This window comes from Sesamum indicum, linkage group LG8 (genome assembly GCF_000512975.1).
Source record: "Sesamum indicum cultivar Zhongzhi No. 13 linkage group LG8, S_indicum_v1.0, whole genome shotgun sequence".
NCBI classification, from domain to species: domain Eukaryota; kingdom Viridiplantae; phylum Streptophyta; class Magnoliopsida; order Lamiales; family Pedaliaceae; genus Sesamum; species Sesamum indicum.
Window position 1 is genome coordinate 2,572,826 of NC_026152.1, and position 20,864 is coordinate 2,593,689.

General features: G+C 34.1%; 2 protein-coding genes and 1 long non-coding RNA gene across 3 annotated transcripts; 1 reads left to right on the forward strand and 2 right to left on the reverse strand.

Annotated features, from left to right (window-relative positions):
- LOC105167582 (patatin-like protein 2) lies at nucleotides 3,032-6,119 on the forward strand. Its single transcript, XM_020695781.1, has 5 exons — nucleotides 3,032-3,102; nucleotides 3,663-3,792; nucleotides 3,880-4,108; nucleotides 4,505-4,932; nucleotides 5,424-6,119. The coding sequence occupies exons 1-5, from the start codon at nucleotides 3,032-3,034 to the stop codon at nucleotides 5,739-5,741; spliced, it is 1,176 nt and encodes a 391-aa protein (XP_020551440.1). The 3' UTR covers nucleotides 5,742-6,119.
- Nucleotides 6,605-7,268, reverse strand: LOC110012484. The gene is made up of 2 exons (XR_002287716.1): nucleotides 6,902-7,268; nucleotides 6,605-6,814 (listed from the first exon to the last, which is right to left on the reverse strand). It is a non-coding gene; the product is annotated as an uncharacterized LOC110012484 (long non-coding RNA).
- LOC105167462 (mitogen-activated protein kinase kinase kinase 5) lies at nucleotides 10,796-17,634 on the reverse strand. Its single transcript, XM_011087202.2, has 10 exons — nucleotides 16,904-17,634; nucleotides 15,787-16,519; nucleotides 15,626-15,713; nucleotides 14,550-14,612; nucleotides 14,303-14,466; nucleotides 13,398-13,473; nucleotides 12,692-12,751; nucleotides 12,485-12,610; nucleotides 11,566-11,769; nucleotides 10,796-11,467 (listed from the first exon to the last, which is right to left on the reverse strand). Exons 1-10 carry the CDS (start codon nucleotides 16,914-16,916, stop codon nucleotides 11,417-11,419), a joined length of 1,578 nt encoding a protein of 525 aa, XP_011085504.1. The 5' UTR covers nucleotides 16,917-17,634; the 3' UTR covers nucleotides 10,796-11,416.

The following is a 20,864-nucleotide window of genomic DNA, read 5'->3' on the forward strand; positions in this document are numbered from 1 at the left end:
TTGACTTGCCAATTCTTTTATTCTCCTTAGTTATAACAACCATTTTTTATAATATTTAAGATTAAGATCTCGTCGTGGATGTCAATCCGCGGTTTTGAAAATAAATCATACTTTTCTAGAAGGTTTAGAAAATATGGGATAGCTTTATACGGTGGACTACACACACACATATATATATATATATATAAATTACTGATTTATTTTATTCAAGTTAATAATTTTGAGATTGCTTGGGATGATTAGAATAAGTTATGAAATAAATTGAAGATTTCAATTATGATCGGAATTAAGGTTGTACGTATATGTTACCAGACCCTTTAACGGTCCGAGTTGGAAGTAAAGTCCACCGGATGTACAGGCTGGAGGTGGGGTTCGCTCGAGGCTCTCAACACGAATTGTATTGGTTCCTAAAATATAATTTAAGCTTGTGAGGATAACCCCCAAACTAAAATCCTCTGATGATAAAGTTAGATCAGGTAATTGAGTAAAATGAAATCGAAGAGCTAGGAACTCTAGTATTTACAGAGTGCCTATGTGTGGGGGACTGTATGGAGTCATGGCTGCCTTCGAATGTCTGACGATTTTGATATTTGAATTTTTGGGTCGGTCAAATCAGGTACAACCCGGTTCAAGTAAAAAATACATAGATCTTAGTAAGATATAACTTCGAATGTACTTTTTGTCTAATGTATGGTAAATTGTTATTAGTTATTAATTGATTAATAATTTATATACATAATTGAAGATAAATTGATTTAATGATATAATAATTTTTTATGTTAATTGAGTGAAAATTAAACAAATTGTTGGTCAACTTATTTACTAGGGACTACAATTAAATAATGTAGCTAGAGCATAAGATAGAATTAAGTGTCAATGTCTCTCCCCAAAGGAAAAAGACTGAATACACATCAACATACATATTCAAATTTCAATTAATTAAATACAAATATTACATAATTCATATAAATACTAATAGAAAATACTAGTACGTAAGTTGACTAATGAGATGAGAATTACTATAATATAACATTGTGTGTGTGTGTGTGTGTCTCTCTCAGACAAAAAAAACAATAGAAAGATCCTTAATTGGGCACTAGTCTCCATATAATTAAAGAATCTTCCGACTCTAAACCGTCTCTTTTTCTCTTGCTAAACCGTCTCTTTTTGACATTGACTTGAGATGAAAGAGGTGAGCAATGATGTGTAGCACCATTATGTTGGAATTGAAAATCAAAATGATGGGTTTGGGGGGTGGTGGAGGCACCTCCAACCAGAAGGTCAAATTTGGGGGAAAACTGCAAAGAAAGTAAAGTGAAAATCTGAGATGGACCAAAACAAACATAGAAGTAGTCTAAATCCAGGACAAGTAATAACCACCAACCTACCTTAAATCGTGGTGATATGAATTTTGAGTGGGGGGTGTCCGAACAGTGATGCGCGTGCTGTCTTTTTTTGTCTGTGGTTACAGCCCAATTGACATTTTGGGCCCAAATCTTTTTTTTCCTTTTTCTTTTTTAAGTATTATCAATTCCACCGATGCATCATTATATAAAAAACGACAAATAATAAATTACAAATTACTCTCAATTCAATCAATACAATAATATAATTGTAAGTAAATTATAATAACACATATAAAGTGACAAATACACAAATAGAAATGAAATAAATACCAACATATATAACGGGACTCGTACCATAATTTCAAACTTGTTCATAAAACTTCAATTTTTGCTTCAATCACCTAAGCCCAAATGATTAGGGGTACGTACACATGTAGAATTGCTTGGTGATCTGATTGTGTCTCATTCTTATGATCTTGATTTAATGTTAAGGTATTAGTATTATATGATTTTTTTCTCTCTAATATGTTAAAATTTTAGAATATGGTATCAAAATCAAATGAAGTCTTAGGCTGAAATCTCATTGTCATCCATTTTTTTACAACGTGAGGGGACATATTAAGATATTAGTATTAAATATTTTTTTTCTCTATTAACTTAAATTTTTAGATGAGATGATTGTTTAACCCTATTTTTACTAAACTGTAATACTTTAATCACGATTTTTCATATCTGAAAATGCATCAACAATATCAATTTACGTGTGGCGGACAAAATTAGTAACTCTAGGCTGTTAAGCTTAATATGATAATACAGACATAACACAGAGAAAACTCTTCTACGATTCTTATTTTCTAACCTAATTTTCTCATTTTTAACTTAATATAATTCTTAATTCTCACATCTATAAATTTATGTTTGAATACATACAATCCTATTTCTTGCACAAAAATCAATAAAGTATTTTCATCTTATTGAAAATACTATAAACTAAAAATAAAATCAAACGGCCGGGAACTTTTGTGGGACTTCCCTCCTTTTCAAGGCAGAAGAAGATTTATTACTTCAAGTTGGGTGAAGATGCTTTATTGAACTGTTCGGTAAAAATGATATGATAACATGTCTTATCATGTCCTCCTCATAACTAAAGACAAAAGAAATAATGAGGCCTAAAAGTGTATATAAGAAAGTGAATCTAGGTTGTAGATTTCCATTAGAATTGATCTTTTTAACGGAATTGAGCTAAACAAACAAGTTTTTAAATATGAAAATAATGTAAAACTGAAAATGAACTTTTAAAAATAAAACCAAATACCCAAAGTCTAATATTTCTATTTTAGGACTTGTCCAAACAATTTTTGCCTACATCAATAAGCATTGCTTGATTTAGGATTCTTACTTCCTAACACCTAAGCCTTGTGAATGCAGCAATTAGCTCCAAGAGGCTTTTGAAGCCAAGGACCACATGAACAGCAACAATTGTGTAAAAATTGTGACCTAATAAAACAAAACTCAACTTCAACTTCAAGTGTGTTTGAATTTGATGGCTAAAATTACATTTTACCTCCTACAAATTAATTCTTTTTATGATTTTGGTCCCATTGCTTTTGAACTCATATATTGTATTCTATAACTTTAAAAAAATTGAACTTTTAGTCGTAGATTTTAATTCCGTTAAGCTTATAATGGAAACAGCACGTGCATGCATGCCACAAGCTTTGTTAAGTTTGATAGGAGTTAAGGTTGTTTCCAATTGGTAAGTACCACATCTTAGCTACGTTTATATATACTAGCAATTGAAGCACACTCGATGCATGTGCATAATAGATAAAAATAATAAAATAAATCAACTTTAAATGTCTATGAATAAGATACTATTAATTGAAGTAATTAATAAAAAAGAATAGTTATTAATAAAAGAAAAAAGTATTTATAATTAAAGGCATTTAGAATAATTCACATTTTTGTCCGCCGATGGCAGTTATTATAAGGGCTCCCTTAATTGTATGTGTGGGGTGATGAATAAACACGTTTTGCATGACGGTTCAAGCTTCGTAGAAAATCAATATTCTCTTGTAAACCAAACTATCTCAACTTGAACAAGTCAGAAGTGAATAAAAAAGACAATTCTTGCACGGTATCCAAATCACCAGTCACTAACATGTTTCCAACACCAATCTCAGATGATGATTCATGTCCCCAAACTCAAAACATTCACCTCGTGTTTAAGGAAAGAATCAGACAATGTGAACTTGTTCTCCATTTATAAAAGAGAAAAACGATTCAATTAAAACATTTAATATAGTTGAAAACAAGTGGATTTGTGAGATGGCTCCTAATCCGTCCCAGAAAGGGGAGCATTGTGACTGTGCTGAGCATCGATGGAGGAGGCATCAGGGGCATTATCCCTGCCACAATTCTTGCCTTTCTTGAATCCAAGCTCCAGGTTTTTCTCCATTCTCCACCTTAACCCAATGCCAAGAAACTCGAATCGTTTCTCATGAATGAAAACTGGGAAATGCAATGTTTCCAGGAACGAGATGGACCGGAATCAAGACTCGCGGATTACTTCGATATAGTTGCTGGAACCAGCACTGGAGGTTTGCTGGCCACGATGATCACTGCGCCCAATGAGGAAAAACGCCCCATATATGCTGCGAAAGACATTGTTGACTTCTATTTGCAGCACTGTCCTGGACTGTTTCCTGGTTGCAGGTTAATTCTAATTTTTGCAATGTTTTATAGATACTCCAGTATAAACAGTTGATGAGTGACTTTTATTGTATTTTCATTCAAAGCGATCCCAGTAAAAATCTATCTTGAGCAACCGTGAAAGTAGGAGAAATCTGTCATAAGTTGGAAGATTGACCGATGAAGAAAATGTTTAAACCAACAACCATTATACACAATTATATTACTCACGACTATTCCATACCTAGTCTGGGTGAACGCATGCATTCATGACGCCAAGTAAAATTAAGACAATCACAAGGTAAGCAAACGTATACTTGCTATGTGACCAATTAAGTCAAGTCAGATCGGTACAGATAAACCTTTCAGTAATTATTATTTATATTTTGACAAGGGCTTTGAATCTACTACGTTTTCTTTTCTAAATTTCACTTTGTGAACAAGTCACTAATTGTATTGCATGTGATGAAGCCGCCATAACTTGCTGAAGACATTCAAGAACTTGTTTGGTCCCAAGTACAACGGGAGATATCTGAGGACATTGCTAAGGGAACAACTAGGCGAGCTCACGATAAAGGAGACGTTAACAGATCTGGTGATACCGGCCTTTGATATCAAGCGGCTTCAACCGGTTATCTTCACTACTACAGATGTATGCATCTTTTCTATATGCATTCTTCTACCCCAAGTGGATGCAAAAATTAATGCTCATTTGCTTCAAATTTTGGGGCAGGCAAAGGAAAAGGCTTACAGAAACGCAAATCTATCTGATATCTGCATAGGCACCTCTGCAGCACCTACATATCTCCCAGCACACTATTTTGAAACCATTGATGAAGGAGGAAAAGTCACCAGTTATGATCTCATTGATGGAGGGGTTGCAGCCAATAATCCTGTAAGTTACATGATGCAGCGAAAAGCAGAGTTATCTTTTTATCTGTGGCAGAGCCAAAGAAAGGGTGTTTGGCTAAACTTATTTAAAACATAAGCTCATACTATAAAGTGGTTTGAGAGAGCTTATAAGATGCTGGATCTTATTTAGCAATGACAATTCTGTAATTAATACAATTAGAACTGAAAGAGTTTGTTAAAATCGTAAAAAAATAATTTGGGGAATTCTTTACTTTTTTATATGTTCCTACCAACTTATTTTTTTGGATCTTCTAAGCTTATTCTCTAAAAATTTTATCAAACATTTTTCGACATTTTATAAAATGTTTTGAAAAGCTTATATGGTCGTACAAATAAATAAGATAAGCAAGGTAAATAAAGAGAAATAGGTAGGAAAAGGTCAAATGTGTTTCACAGTTCACAAACCTGTGCATGATCTTCTCATCCAACAATTTAAGTGGCGAAGTCTTGGAACTTACTGAAGTTGATTGAATTTCACAGACTCTGATAGCCATATCCCACATTTCCAGTGGAATCTTGGCTGGAGACTCTGAGTATGTGCAAATGGATCCACTAGACAGCAGTAAAATCCTGGTCTTGTCTCTGGGTACCGGCATAGTCAAGCAAGCGCACGAGTACAATGCAGAGACAGCAGCCAGATGGGGCTTGTTTGGATGGGTGTACAAAAAAGGCAACATACCATTGCTCGATGTTTTCGGTGATGCAAGCTCCGACATGGTCGACATACATGTTTCCACCCTATTCCAATCCCTCCATACCCAGAACAATTACCTCCGTATCCAGGTTGTGTGAACCCCGACTAAAGTTGCATTTTAGCACTAAAAATTTATGAAATATTGCTACATGGGAATAACTAAAATTCTTAACATTTGTATACATCGCATAGGACAATACATTATCTGGAGACAAGTATTCACTAGACATTGCAACTCCTGAGAATCTTGAAGCCCTTGTTGAGACTGCAAATCAACTGCTAAAGAATCCGATATCGAGAGTGAACCTTGAAACAGGTGAATTTGAAGAAATTGAAGGAGAGGGGACAAAGAAGAAGCGCTTATTCGAATCGCAAGACAGCTTTCAGAGGAACGAGAGCTAAGACTATCAGACGAGACGCTAAGTATTGACTAACAATTTATCTCAAAGGAATAAAGGTCTGAGGCTGGCCCTAAATCAAGTCCAAATCCATTAATGTTTTCTCTCTAATCAAACAATTGCACTGCCAACTTACTATACATAGAGATTCTTGTTTGAATTGAATTCCAGGTATCCAACAGTCATTTTTCTGCACATCAACTCTTAAACTTTGTGTAAATTTTCGTACAGTAAACACAGTTGGCGCGTTCTCATAAAACTTAAAACATAAGAATTCTTGCTCTGCTTACATGTTCAATGTATCTGGAGATATCCGACTCACTCACTTGAAGTAAACACAGCCTGATAGATAATTGATTTTGCTGTACATCATCATAATCTATCTGCCTGTTCAGATATACTTCGTAACTAGAGATTATCATCTTTTTACTAGCCCGAGAATCGAGATACTTCTCAAGCCAACCATAGAATCACATAATTAAATGATCATCAACTCAATTATTAACTTCTCTTTCCCAAGAAACGCGCGCGCGCACGAGCACACACACACACACACATATATATATATATAAAATAATAGATCAGAAGAACCAAAGACAGTCCTTTTATCATTTAAAAACAGAGGAGAAACCGAAGCAAAATACAAGAAAACAATACAGAAATCTAAGTTGAGTAGTGAAGAAGTGTGGGGGGAAAGCAGAGAGAAGAACTAACAGAGGTTACAGAACAAGTAGTCAAAGCAGGCATCCGTACAGTCATACCAGCAAGAGCAACTGCATTTCATCATAAACCTCAAATTCAAATCTTTCCAGAAAATGAAAACGGAGAAAAGAAATAGAGGAGTTTGAGTAGCTTATTACCATTCATCAACAACTTTATCTTGTTCGTCCTCCATTGGAGGGCTCTTGGAGCTTGAAACATCAATAGACTGAGCCTGGGGCGGATCCATATCGATTCTCTCTGCCCCTTCTGGCTCTTGCCCCCTTTTTTATATACATGTGGATCATGAAATTGCGGGTTGGAGTTTGATTGATTGATTGAGTGGCTCAAAAAGGCAGCCGCACCCCAGAGACTTTTTACAGTTTCCACGGTAGGCTGATTATGCTTACCTCACTCTTCATTCTTCCATTATATTTATATATATATCTTCGAATTTCGAGGTTTTGGAATTTGTTTGGACTATTTTTGGAAGAAAGCTGACGAGATGGACGATGTCGTCATCCGGCAGTTCTGTGTGAGTGTCGATGCATGTGGTTAGGTAATTGATTGATGGACCTTTTACTTGGGTCGAGCGAATTCGGGTCGGGCCACATGGACAAGTTTGAGCCCAATGCCCATCATCATTACATCATAGGCTCAAGCCTGAAATTATAAAATGTATGATCCTTCATCATTAGACAGTTGAGCCCTAAAATGTTAAATGCAAAGTCACATACACTATGTTTGTTTTCATTTTCAACATATTTTCGAGACAAGTCAAAATATACTCAATGTTTGCCATTATTCAAAAACACCTTATTTAGGTGTTTTTAACTGTTTTAGCATAAAAACATACATATATATATATATATACACACATATATACATAAATATATATAAAAAAGGCATGATTTGACAATGAATAGTAATTTTTGTCTCCTAAAATACAATATTAAACATATAATACTTATTTTAAATTATCTCCAAAGACATGATTTGACAATGAATAGTAATTTTTGTCTCCCAAAACACAACATTAAATATATAATATTTATTTTAAATTATCTCCAAAAACAAATTCAAACATAGATACTATCTCTAACACACACTTATTTATCTTTGTTTTTTTCTCTCTATTTCCATAAAATACAACAAAATACTCAGAAAACGAATCCAAACATTATGATAATTTCTTGGATTGTTTCACAATTATTAGAGGATATAATAAAGGGTGTTTGCCTAAGTTTATCTCAAATATATGGCAAAATTTCACTTTTGGTCCCACTAAATAGGGCCATTCTCACTTTTGGTCCCGCGCTTTAGGTGCTCAACACTTATAGTCCCAAAATCCTAATTTTTGAACACTTTTAGTCCCACACCGTTAAAAACTGACGGAAACGGCACGTGACACGCACATGCCGTTAGTCAGCTGGTATGGTCCATGTTGGTCAACGGCAAAATATCACTTTTGGTCCCACTAGATAGCGTTATTCTCACTTTTGGTCCCACGCTTTACGTGTTCAAGACTTGTAGTCCCAAAATCCTAGGGCCCGTTTGGTTGTGTTTTTATTTCATTTTCAATTTCCAACATTTGGAAATAGGTAGAAATGCTTTATTGGTTTTTGTGCGAAAACTGATAATATATTTGGATTAGTTGTTTCCAAATATAGGTATATAGGTGTGAGAATGTTGAATATATGTATATGTATTTTTGATGTGACAGAAATTGGTTATAAGGGTTGACCAAATTGATTGAACATTTGTGTCTTTTTCTATTCATATTTATGTATAGATATATACATATATATTGTGAATGCCAAATAAAAATGTGAAGAATATACTTTATTCAATACTTTATTTAAATAAGTTAGGTCTAAATTAAATAAATAATTTAATATGACCAAGACATCAACAATATAATTCTGTTTATATTTTCAATTTCAATTAAAATATTTTTTTTGATTTTATATATATCAATAAAATAGTATTTTATATTAAGGTGCAATATAAATTTTTTAACACCTTTAGACCCACTCCGTTAAAAACTGACAGAAACGGCATGTGACAAGTCACGTGCCATTAGTCATAGGGGTGGCAGATGAGTCGAGCCGACTCGACTTTGAGCTCGAGCTCATGTTTACTTGTTCACCGCTCGCGAGCTGGTGATTTTTTTTAATATATTATTTTTAATTTTTTTATATATTTAATTTTATATCTGATATTTGATCAGTTTTATAATCTAAATTGATCGTATATTATAATTATTAATCAATATCATCTATTTTATTTTGTATAATAATAAATTATGATACTTTTATTTATATATTTAATCTTTATACAAAAATAAATCTAATCAACAACTTAGCAAATTATAATTATTTTAATTAAAATTATTATTTAATATGATATATAGAACTTTATGTTATATTTTAATATATATTTGTATTACGTTAATATTTTTTAAATTGACAAGTAATTCACTTATGATTCTTTATTATTTATAAATTTATGTCAAAATTTAGTAATTCTTATGAATTAATCTAAAAATCATAATAATAATAATAATAACAAAAATAATAATAATGATGATGATGATGGTTGAACAATTCTAATTATTATTTTTATTAGATATATAATGAGATTAAAAAGTTTAATCAATAATTAAGATATCTTAAAATTTGGGCACCTGATTCATATGAAATTTAAATATATACAAGATTGTGTCTATTAGATCATATCAGACGGTATGATTTAAAATCACATGGCCTGATTCAACGATACACCGTCTTGAATGATTACTCTTATATTTCGATATCAGATGGTTTGGGCGTGTTTTTAGCATCTTGTTTAGTTTTTTTTCTTGGGTTTGAGTGTGTTTTCAGGGGACAATGATTTGTTTATTTCTTGTTGTTATTGTTTGGTTTTATAAAAGAGTTGTAATGTTGTATGGAAGACCATTATCGATTAGCAAAATTTCTGAAATATTTTGTATGTAATGTTGTAAAATTCCTCTCCTTCCCACCTCTATTCTTCTGCAATTTCTGGAACAAAATCGAGCTCGAGAAAGCGAACTCGAGTTTGAGCTCGAAAATAATGTATCGAGCTCGAGCTCGAGCTCAACCTCGGTGAGCTCGTCGAGCTCGAGCTCAAACAAAGAACCCTCTCACACTCAGTTTCTTTTTCCTTCCCAAACTCATTCATGGCGGCTCTTAGGCCTCTCTGTCTCTCTGCATTTTACCATACCAGTGATATTTGATTGAGAAGTTGCAGGATTTGGTCTAGAGGATGACTCAATGAACACAACTCAAACAAAGAACCCTCTCACACTCAGTTACTTTTTCCTTCCCAGCCTTATTCATGGCGGCTCTTAGGCCTCTCTGTCTCTCTGCATTTGCATTCTTCTCACTCTCACTCACTCTGCTTCAGATGTTGAGTTGCTTTTGATGAAGATTAAGCTTTCACTGCAAGGAACCGCCGAGAACTTGCCGTTGTTGTGCTGGAATGTCTCAGTCCCACTCTCCATTAGGGTTTTGGGACTACAAGTGTTGAAAACGTAAAGCGTGGGACCAAAAGTGAGAATAACGCTATCTAGTGGGACCAAAAGTGATATTTTGCCGTTGACCAACATGTACCATACTAGTTGACTAACGGCACGTGACAAGTCACGTGCTGTTTCCGTCAGTTTTTAACGGCGCGGGACTAAAAGTGTTAAAAAATTAGGATTTTGGGACTACAAGTGTTGAGCACCTAAAGCGCGGGACCAAAAGTGAGAATGGCCCTATTTAGTGGGACCAAAAGTGAAATTTTGCCCAAATATATTATAAATTCATCCATCTTATAAAATATTAAATTTTATTTTTAAATTAAATTCTTGAAATACAGCAACACACATCTTATAAGCTACTTTAAAAAGCTTATAAACACAATAAAACACACTGTTGAATACATACGCATCAACAATCCCAAATGCATTAAGTTAGAGTGTTCCCCCAGGTAGATTTGGGTCTTGGACTTAGTGACAGATGGGAGTTTGTAAATAACAATCAGACAGCATCGAATCCCATTAACTTGATTTCATTCAGCATGCCTGTGAAAGATTTACACCCAAAACAGACAATTACAGGGTTCTACATAGCCGTACTGTCTCTTTTCCGATTCATTGTGTTGCAGCTCTATTCTCCGTATTATACAAAGACATAAAGCTACAAATACAAAGTCCAAGGAAAATTCCAGAATTGAAGCTTTCTCAATTTGTCATCTTTAACAAGAACGAAAAAAGCAGGCTCCAACTCCCTGAGCTTACCGAAAAGAGCAGATGGGGAGGATCGCGACAGTCATGACTTAAGATCTTAAGGGAAATGCCACGCTGGAAAAAAGAAAATAGAATGCAGCAGTTCCCCATTTTTCCATGTTTGATATGCCGTACTGTGTCCGATAGAATTTGGTGGAGTATGGGCCTTGTCTGGAGGAAGTTCCAAGCTTGGGAAGGATAACAACAGAAGAGCCTTCAACAGTATGTCTTGTGATTACATTGCTGGAATGTCTCACCCGAGGAGCAGTATCACACATGAGCTGAGTCGAAGATGTTCAACTTTATATCCCAATGTTTGGAGTTTGCACGTACGGGATCCAAGTACAAGACAAGGAAAGTGGGGTGACAATATATCATGCAGCTCTTACTTGTTCACCAGCTCCCTTCTTGATCTGCGTGTCTTGTGCAGCAGGCCCTGGATGCAAAAATTACTTTGGTTATCAGAGAGAAAACCTGAGGCAGCATGTCGAGTTAGTTTATTGGAAAGGAGAAGCGGTTTGATGAGTCATTTACCGTCAATCTGAACTCTTTAAGGGGCTGGGTACAAGCATCAGGCTGTTGGGAGTAGTTCACAAACGGATGGTCAAGTAACTTGCTAGCTGTTGGCCTCTCTGCTGGATTTCTACGAAAGCAGCAGTGCAAGAAATCCTTACCATCTGCTGACAGTGTTTCTGGTATTGGTGGAGTCTCCGTTAAAACCTTGAATAATGCCGCAGCCTGAAATATATACCAAATTCACTTTTACCATACTGAAAGTCTGAAACGAAAAGACAATATATGACTAAATGAACTGTGGAACGAGAGAGAAATTCCAAAATTGGCTGAAAAAGATGGAGATATTTGTAATTTCAGTTAATGTACGATACTGGGATTTAGAAATCTTTAACAAGGAAGCCATCTTCTTTATGTGAAACATGTACTGAAACAGGCCACTGAAACCTTGGTTCTACGGGGTCGATGAAAGAACTAATTTATATAGGTATCATAAAACATTCATTCCAAGCACAACTTAAGCACTGAGCTATACTTTTAAACTCATTCTGTAAAGCATCTGTATATTCACATAAAGGAATAAGCAATTTGAGTTTCACCATTGATTTTACTAGATGAAATTTTCCCAAGACCGGTTGCTATGTTGAAAATTGAAATTGGAGTTCATTATGATCTCAAGCCATTCCAGGACAAGCACTTGTGTGAAGCGGTAAGCTTCCTTTTTCATCTCCTTAACTGCATGACTTGATCCCCGCAGGACCACAACTTCTGATAAGAGCTATTGACAGAGTACAACGTTGACCAGGAAAGAATGCTTAATTTTAATATTATGGATGTCAGTTCTCTAAACCTGCAGGCACCCTATCATTGCCCCAGCATCCTAAATGACAACCTACAATGTAAAGCCTATCAGCACATTGACCAATAGCAAAAGGCTTACCCCTTCATACTCAGACCAAGGCGGCTTTCCGTTCATCATTTCAATTATAGTACAGCCCAAACTCCATATATCAACTGCCAAAGCAAGATCAATACTAGTATCCTTCTGCATCTCAGACTGTAAGAGCTGCAAGAGAAATGAGATTTTTAGCATGTTTAGGCAACAGTTGCCATGATAAATAACTTATGTTGCAATGTATCTGCAAACCTCTGGAGCCAGCCAATGTGGACTACCCTTCAAGGATAGATTTGCAACTTGCCCATTAAGCTGTAAATTGAATAAATCAAACTTATTACAAGAGCAGAAGTGTAGTAATAATTTAAAACAGAAGAGCAGCCTTGATGGTATACTATCTCATATTTCAAGTTCGCTTTACACGTTCAAGAATTAGCCAGATTTGATTTCCACCTCCATTCTGAAAACTCCTTTTATATTCCGGGCTAGTAAGTCTTTCCTAAAGGGATAAGTTGCATATATATCTTCAGTACCAACAATTATTTATCCTCAGTACTAATATGAATTCTGATGTCGTTGGAGTTCTTTAATCATGAAAAGTGAACAGTATGCACAACAAAAGGTTAGGATGCAATTCATGTGGACACCCGTGACACAGTGGACGAATAATAATATGATCCTAGAAGAGACCAAAACTCATTATTATTAAAATTTATGTACACATACATCACATTTCTCACTTCCACGAGAAACATGATGAAACCAATGGATGGCCGCTCAGACAGTGAGCTTGAGTAATAAAAACAATCTACTCAAGTACGGCAATAAAAAGTGCAAGGGTCGGTTTTTAACTTTACAACTCATTCCAGCCCATGCTTGGCGGATCTATGTCCTTCAGAGTCCCTTATTTTATCATAATTGTAGCATATTGTGCAATTTCCAGAAATCAATAACTCACATGTTTAGACGTCCCAAAGTCAGCAAGCTTGACCACTCCATATGCATCAACAAGTAAATTAGCACCTTTGATGTCCCTACAGAAATTGATCATCATCACACCAAGTCAGTGAAGACTTTGATACCCCAAGTGAACTCCAGATAACAGCTTTCTTCAATTTAGGCATTTCCTAGGTCTTTAATTTTGAAAGATAATCTGTTCTAAGAAGAATGCACACTGTCTTAGGCATAAGGCTTGCCAAATGCTATGATTTTCAGACACACGTCAAATAATCCAGGACAAACTTTCCAATTTTACAAGTTTTTCATAAATCTAGACAGAATGAGGGCATGATATGGTCACACCAACGACAATAATGAGAAACTGACACATATAAAGGACAGTTTTACGCTTGCCAACATTTACTTTTTTTTTTTAAAAAAAATGGTTCAAATACCACGGAGTGAAGAACAGAGAATAAGTGTGAGGCAGAAAGAGACCATACTAGATGTAATGCTTAGAGTGTCCTGTATCATCGTGTGGCCACATCTAACTGTGATCCGCCAAACACCAAACAATTAAGCAATGTTACTGAAAACCAATTGATCTACTCTTCCTTTTCAGTGTTTTAGATTATCATCCCAATCCTGTTTAACTGTTGAAGTAAGTTTCCAACTTAATTCATTTCGAGATAGTTAAAATGACATGTACTGAAACACAATTTTAATAAATTATTAATTTTGTCCAAGTCATGATGCAATTATTTCAAAAGAAATTTTCCAATCAAATTAGATGTATATGCTTAACATGCCTCCATATTTATGCTTCTTATCATCCATGGTACATTACACAAGTTCATAATTTGACTACAATCTAGCAGATGATTCTTTCTTAGTGTTATGAACATAAAAATACCACAACTCTACCTGTGTATGGTTTTTTGGCTGTGCAAATAAGCCAACCCACATAGAATATGACGAGTAAAATTGCGAACAATAGATTCTGTAATAGCTCCACAATGGTCCTGAATAAATTTATTGATTGAACCAGGGTGAACATATTCCAGGTATATATAAAACTTATTGCCAACCTGCAGGAAACTAGAGTGAGATTCGAACTAGGGCATCCATGTAGAAGCCAGCAAACTCACAGTTCAGGAGGAAAATTACTTACAATTTCACTACCATAATACTGGACAATATTTGGATGCTTTAGATGGCTGAGAACTTTAATTTCCTAAAAGGATTGAGAATCATCAGTCCAAGGTCCCATTATTGATAAATGAAAACTGGCCAGAAGAATATGCAAGCTGGAATATCAAGTGAGAATTCGTGGGTGGAAGAAAAACAAAAAAGGGTAACAGTAATGTCCATTAATCATCAAATTATTAGATAACAAAATCCCAAAGATAATTGTAATGTCTATGAACTATCCTTACTTTAAATTGCTTTGTAGAAATAAGCTAGGTTTTAATGCTACTAAGCACCTAATATGTTGCAAAAAGAATTTCTTTTGAATTTACTTCAAAAGAAATTCTTAACCAAATCATCAGTATATGTTTTTCTCACATATAAGCCGTAGTGCGAACAATAAAGATGGTTTATCTTTAAGTTTCTTACTCAATGAGGCTTATTTCCACTTTTCACGATTTACTTCTAAAAGGTAAGGATGCCTGTATAACGATTTCATGCAAATCAAAAGCAATTCAAAGTCTCCAGGCACTCACACAACAAGAATCAAAACAAATTAATCCAGAATTACTCCTCAGAAATCAAAGTATATATGCTGTTGATAGGATGGAATGAGTGGTTCAGACTTTTATCTTTACTAAGAATAAATATGCAACCCAAGAAATGGAATGACTGGTTTTTAGTTTAACCTTACCACTTCATATGTGTTCAAAACTTGCCTCTCTCAACTATACAGATGTATCATATTATGTGATCTTCCATGTCTTACGGAGCCCTCTATTACGCTTTGAGATTTAGTGGCAACCACGATACATATGCATTCTGCTAGGCCTAGGCAAAGAGCCAAAGACATTCACTAGTAAACCAGGGTCAACCATCAGTCATCTCAACTTACACCAGACAACGAAAAACAAGAATTGAGCATTACTAACTATAACAATAGGATATGATGAATTAAGAAAGATTTCTTATGTAGTAATACACATTTTTACATTTGGAAGACAAGGATATGCGAGAATAAGATGCCAAAACATGAGAAGAGCTAAAGTAGAATCAAACCTGCTCCAACTGTTTCATACTCTCTGCAGATTTTGAATCATCTGGTAAAATTTCAACTTCCTTCAGTGCACATAAAGCTCCAGTCTTTCTATTGACAGAATGAAATAGTTAACTAAAGTACAGTTAATCTTCAATTACGTACGTATATTTATTCCTAATACCTGTTGGACGCAACATAGATACTTCCAAATGTCCCCCTCCCAATAAGTTTTCCTTTTTTCCATTGACATTTAATGGGCAACAATTCAGGTTTCACTGCAACCTGAGAAACAGCAGAGGGCTGTGCGGAAATGTTAGCTCCAGGAAATTCAGGTTTTCCTGAAAGAGTAGTAATTGGAGTGGCTTGTGATGGCATAGGAGCTGCTGAAAGATCAGATGCAGACAAAACTTGGGAGGTTGAAGTGGTTTGTGTAGGTGTGCCAGCCCCTGGAGGACGTGGTAAAGGATGTACACTGGCTGGAGCATTAATTTCCCAACGTGCCGCTGGGGTCTCAGGTGATATTTTTATGGACAATGGTGATGTAGACTTTGGTGGACTTATTCCAAGGAGGCGAAAACTTAATCTTGGACTCTCACGGGGAGAATTTTCAAGACTTGATGCTGTTTTCTCAGAAGACATTTGATAATATGAACTTAACCCTAGATTCCCATCAGAATGTGGTATCTCCGGTGCGGACCAAACATGAAAAACACTGGGGGGAGTAATGTAATGGATAGCGAACATATCACCATTTGAGGGACTCACTGTAGGACTAGAATAAGGACTAGATGGAGCACTGCTTGGAAAATTAATACTACAACTGCTGGAGGATCTTCTTGTGGCATTTCCCTTCTGTTTTAAATCCTTAGCTGACCGAGTATCACAATGTTCTACATTTGTCCGTGTTTGCTGGCCTAGCAATATGTTGATTCGGGAATAAACAAACACGCAAATTATGTTCCAACATCATGAAAGCAACAACTTTCATTATAAATAACAAACTGGAAAATGATTGTCTACGAGGTTTTGAGAATTTGAAAATCTGACGCCTAAGCTAATAGCATTATGTTATAAGATGCTATGAAATAGATGTACAAGCTTTCCATGAGCACATCATTAAATTTCTGAACGAAATAAGGATGCATGCCCTATTCACACATACATATATAAAATGTGTGTGTTTCCGACGACGAATTGATTGCGTAAGGCAACACACAACTCACAAGATAGGTATATTCAAGAATAAGAATAAACAGCTTACATATAATTCCATCATTAATTACATTGTTTCCCTGTACCTCTTAAGCTCATTCAGTCCATCAATGGCATCAGCAATCAACGCGTCCGTTCTCTGCCTTTCTTCGTCTCTTTGTCTGTTCGTGTCCAGACTCCCTCCTCTTCTATGTCGAACCGAATCTGGCGGGGGTAGGGGCATGTTGCAGCAGCCTGATGATGCAAATTTAGGGTCACGCTGCATCAGCAACTGCAACTCCGGCAGTGGCAGCGGCTGAGGCAACGCAGACACCGACCTGGCCGGGGAACGCTCAAAACGTCCAGATGGCCGGCACGTTTCTCCGTCGTCATTACCAGTGGCCATCGGTAATTTCCCCTGGCGCGCTAGGTTGTGGCTCCGCCGTTTGGGTTTTAAGAAGTACCTGCAAGTCCCGTCGACAATGACGTTATCGTCGTCCGACAATGTCTTCGACGAGGACGAAAAGGCTACCTGCCACCAATGCATGATTACCAGCGACTAAAAAAAATCCTTATTAAAATCCAAACCTCCGCGAATCTCAATTTGCATTAGTGAGATTGCTGCTTGATAAAGCACTAACAAGGAGTTTGTATTCCCTTGAGCAGAGAAAAGGGATCGCGGCAATTGGCATGGTGGAGAAAGGCCGGAAACCCCCCTCGGGTGGGGTGGGGGGTTGGGCGGAGCGAATGCCGGGAAATGCAAACTTTCGGGTTGTTATAAACAAACTAAAACACTTTCCTATTCCAGTTTGAGAACAGGTCGAAAATAGGAAAGTGGGAAGGGGGAAAATAGGAAAGTGACAGGAAAATCAAAATTATCTTTTCCTTTTTGGAATTAATCTAAATTAAAATTCCCATAAATATAAAAACAAAAATATCAGCTAATTAAAAATCTAAATTACTTATAAATAATTACATTACAACCACTTATTTACAGAAATTAGAAATTATTTATATTTATGAAAATCATCTATTACAATAAAAAAGTTAGGTAGTGTTTAGTAATAATTACACTCCCACTTTTTAAATTTGGTGTGATTACCTATAAACTCCTTGTGGTTTGAAAAATTATATCTACTATTCCTAAAGTTTGTTTCTATTTAACAAATAGGTCCATTTGTTAATGAAAAATTCATTAAATTTATTGATATTAACAAAAAAATTAAATAAAAATTTATATTTACTCTCGAATAACTTATTACAGATCAAAAAAGAATTTCTAATTAAATTATCCTTATAATGGTAATGATATACCTTCTTACATACATTAGGTGTGAAGATGTATAAGGATAATTTGGTAGCATTCTGATTCTTTTTTTTTTTTTTAATCTTTTCAATTTTAGTCCTATTTACGTCGAAATTCACCCTACTCGCTGGAAAAATACAAATGCATCTCAGATGACCTTATAAAATTAGGGCTACTATTCGAATTGGCTTATTTTTACCACTATTTTTGTTTTTTAATTTCTTAAAGTAGTATTTTGATTTTGAATCTTTTTAATTTTTGTGATTTCAGTTTTTCTTTCACCGGAGTTCACCCTTTTCTTTGATAGAGGTCAATTTTGGCAAAAAAAAGACTGAAATCATAAAAGCTCGAGAACTAAAAGCATGTAGGATCAAATGCTACCCTATAAAATTAAAAAATAAAAACGCCAAATGACCTAAGTTATGGGATCAAAAATACATTTTATCTTGTATACATAACTTATATAGCATGAATCCAACATTACACTTCAATTGATGGAATTGGAGTTATATATTTCAAATATAATAAATATTTCTTGAATATGTTTGAATAAATAATTTTAAAATTAGAAGGATTTTATTTTTTTTTAACTCTAATTGTAAATTATATTTTTTCAATATTGATGGAATTCAAATCTTAATATTACACTTGGATTGAAAAAATTGGATTTGATTGAAAGATTTTGGAAGAATACAAATGACTATATATGATTGATAAGAATTTGAAACTCATTGATGGGTGTCGAGATCGTCAAAAATAATTTTTATAGATATTTCTGTAGGAGTGGGAGTAGGGTCGATTCATCGGGATTGGCTCAAGTCGATTCCTTCAAAAATAAAAAAATTAGTAGGGTGATTTTAATTGTGAAGAGAATAAAAATTAAATTAAACTAGGGAAATAATAAAATTAAAAAGGTAACATTTTATCTTTTTCTTATGAAAAAATTAATAAAATATAAAAAATCTTATGTTTGGACGGACATTATTATAAAAAAAAAAAAAAAAAAGTTATGAGTTCGAATTCATTACATATCTTTCATATAATTGAAGTGCTATAACGGACCATATGATTATTCTTAAAATAAATTATATACACACTCCCTAAAATTAGATTAAATTACATAAATACTCATTGTCTTCTAAAAAATACAACTACACCCCTGAGAAATATTAGTGTAATATTTTTTAAGAGGTGTTTATGTAAAAGCTTTGCCTTTTACAGGGGTATAGTTGTAATTATAACTATAACATCACCGAATATAGCTGTATTATTGCAAAAATCAGGGAGCATTTGTGTATTTTAATCTAAATTCATGGTGCTCATATAATTTACCCAAAAGGATTAATGATATTCAACATTTGTTTTAGTTAAATTTAATTAAAAAAAAGTAGGAAAATTTGCTGAAATGATCTCCTTGGAGTAAATTTTTATATCTAAAAAACTAATCAACGTACTTTTTAAAGGTAAATTATACTTTTGGTCCCATAAATGGACCTATTTTTAATTTTGATCCCATACTCAAATCAATTTGCACATTGAGTCCCATATGTAGTTTTTTTTTTTCAATTTGAGGACCATTTAGAGATTTTCATCCAATTGATAACGGCAGTTGCTCTCTCCGTTAGTCAATACAATCAAAGTAAAGGTAAATTATATTTTTGGTCCCATAACCATAAGTGGACATGTTTTCAATTTTGGTCCCATACATAAATGAGCGAATTTTCGTCCACAATTCTTAATTCATAATTTATTTTAATGGTACGTTATAGTAATTTTCCTAAAATATACCATAAAGTCATTGCATTTTATATAAATTTTTTTTATCTTATGAAATGCTAGATTTAATTTAAAGATAAGTTTTAGAATCATTTGAATAATATAAGATTGTGGATTTTATAAATGTTACTAATGGCAATTTTGTAATTAATAAAATTCAAATTGAAGTAGTTTGTTAAAATTTTTAAAAATAAATTAATAACTCTTTATTTTTCTAATATATTATTTTTAAACTTTATAAGACTATTTTCTTGAAAAAAAAATACCAAATTCTATGCATCATAGAAAAAAATATGCTAAAATTTTGATAAACTCATCTGAACGTCCTGTTGAAAGAGCATTTAAAGATAGACTAACCGTTGATAGATACCAATGATGTTATTGGTTTGAATTCAACTAAAGTATAGATATTTATCTTATTTTATGTGAGTTATTATAATTTATTTATAATAATATTAAATATATTAGCTAAATCGCTGTAATACTAGAAAAATAGTAGAGAAATATCTAATTAAAAGAGATAAAAAAAAAATTAATGCCATGGTGTAATTTCATGAAACATTAAGGGCCCTTAAGAAAAAATTTAAAAAGTGGGAACTCAGAGTACTGCATTTATGATTTTCTCACAATAAAAAAATTATGAGTTTGAATTCAAAAATATGTATTTATTAATTTGAATTATTTATATATTAAATTAGTATTTAAATAAGTTTTGCTAACTAAACCCCGGTTCAACGATCCGACGGTCTAACACGAGTTCCTGTTGTACACGTTGACGGATTAGATCAGGCCGTACGCTTGGGAGCTCGTATAAAATGCGGAAGACTGTAGACTTTCTCCGTCCGTGCAATACCGTTCTTCTGTCATTTCTCTGTCTATCTCATTCCGATTAATACTATCAGAGGAAGAATAGTTTTCTTTTTGTCTTTCAATTTGTTAACTATTTTTCTTTGGATTTTTTTGGTTGTTGAAGACCTGACTGGGAG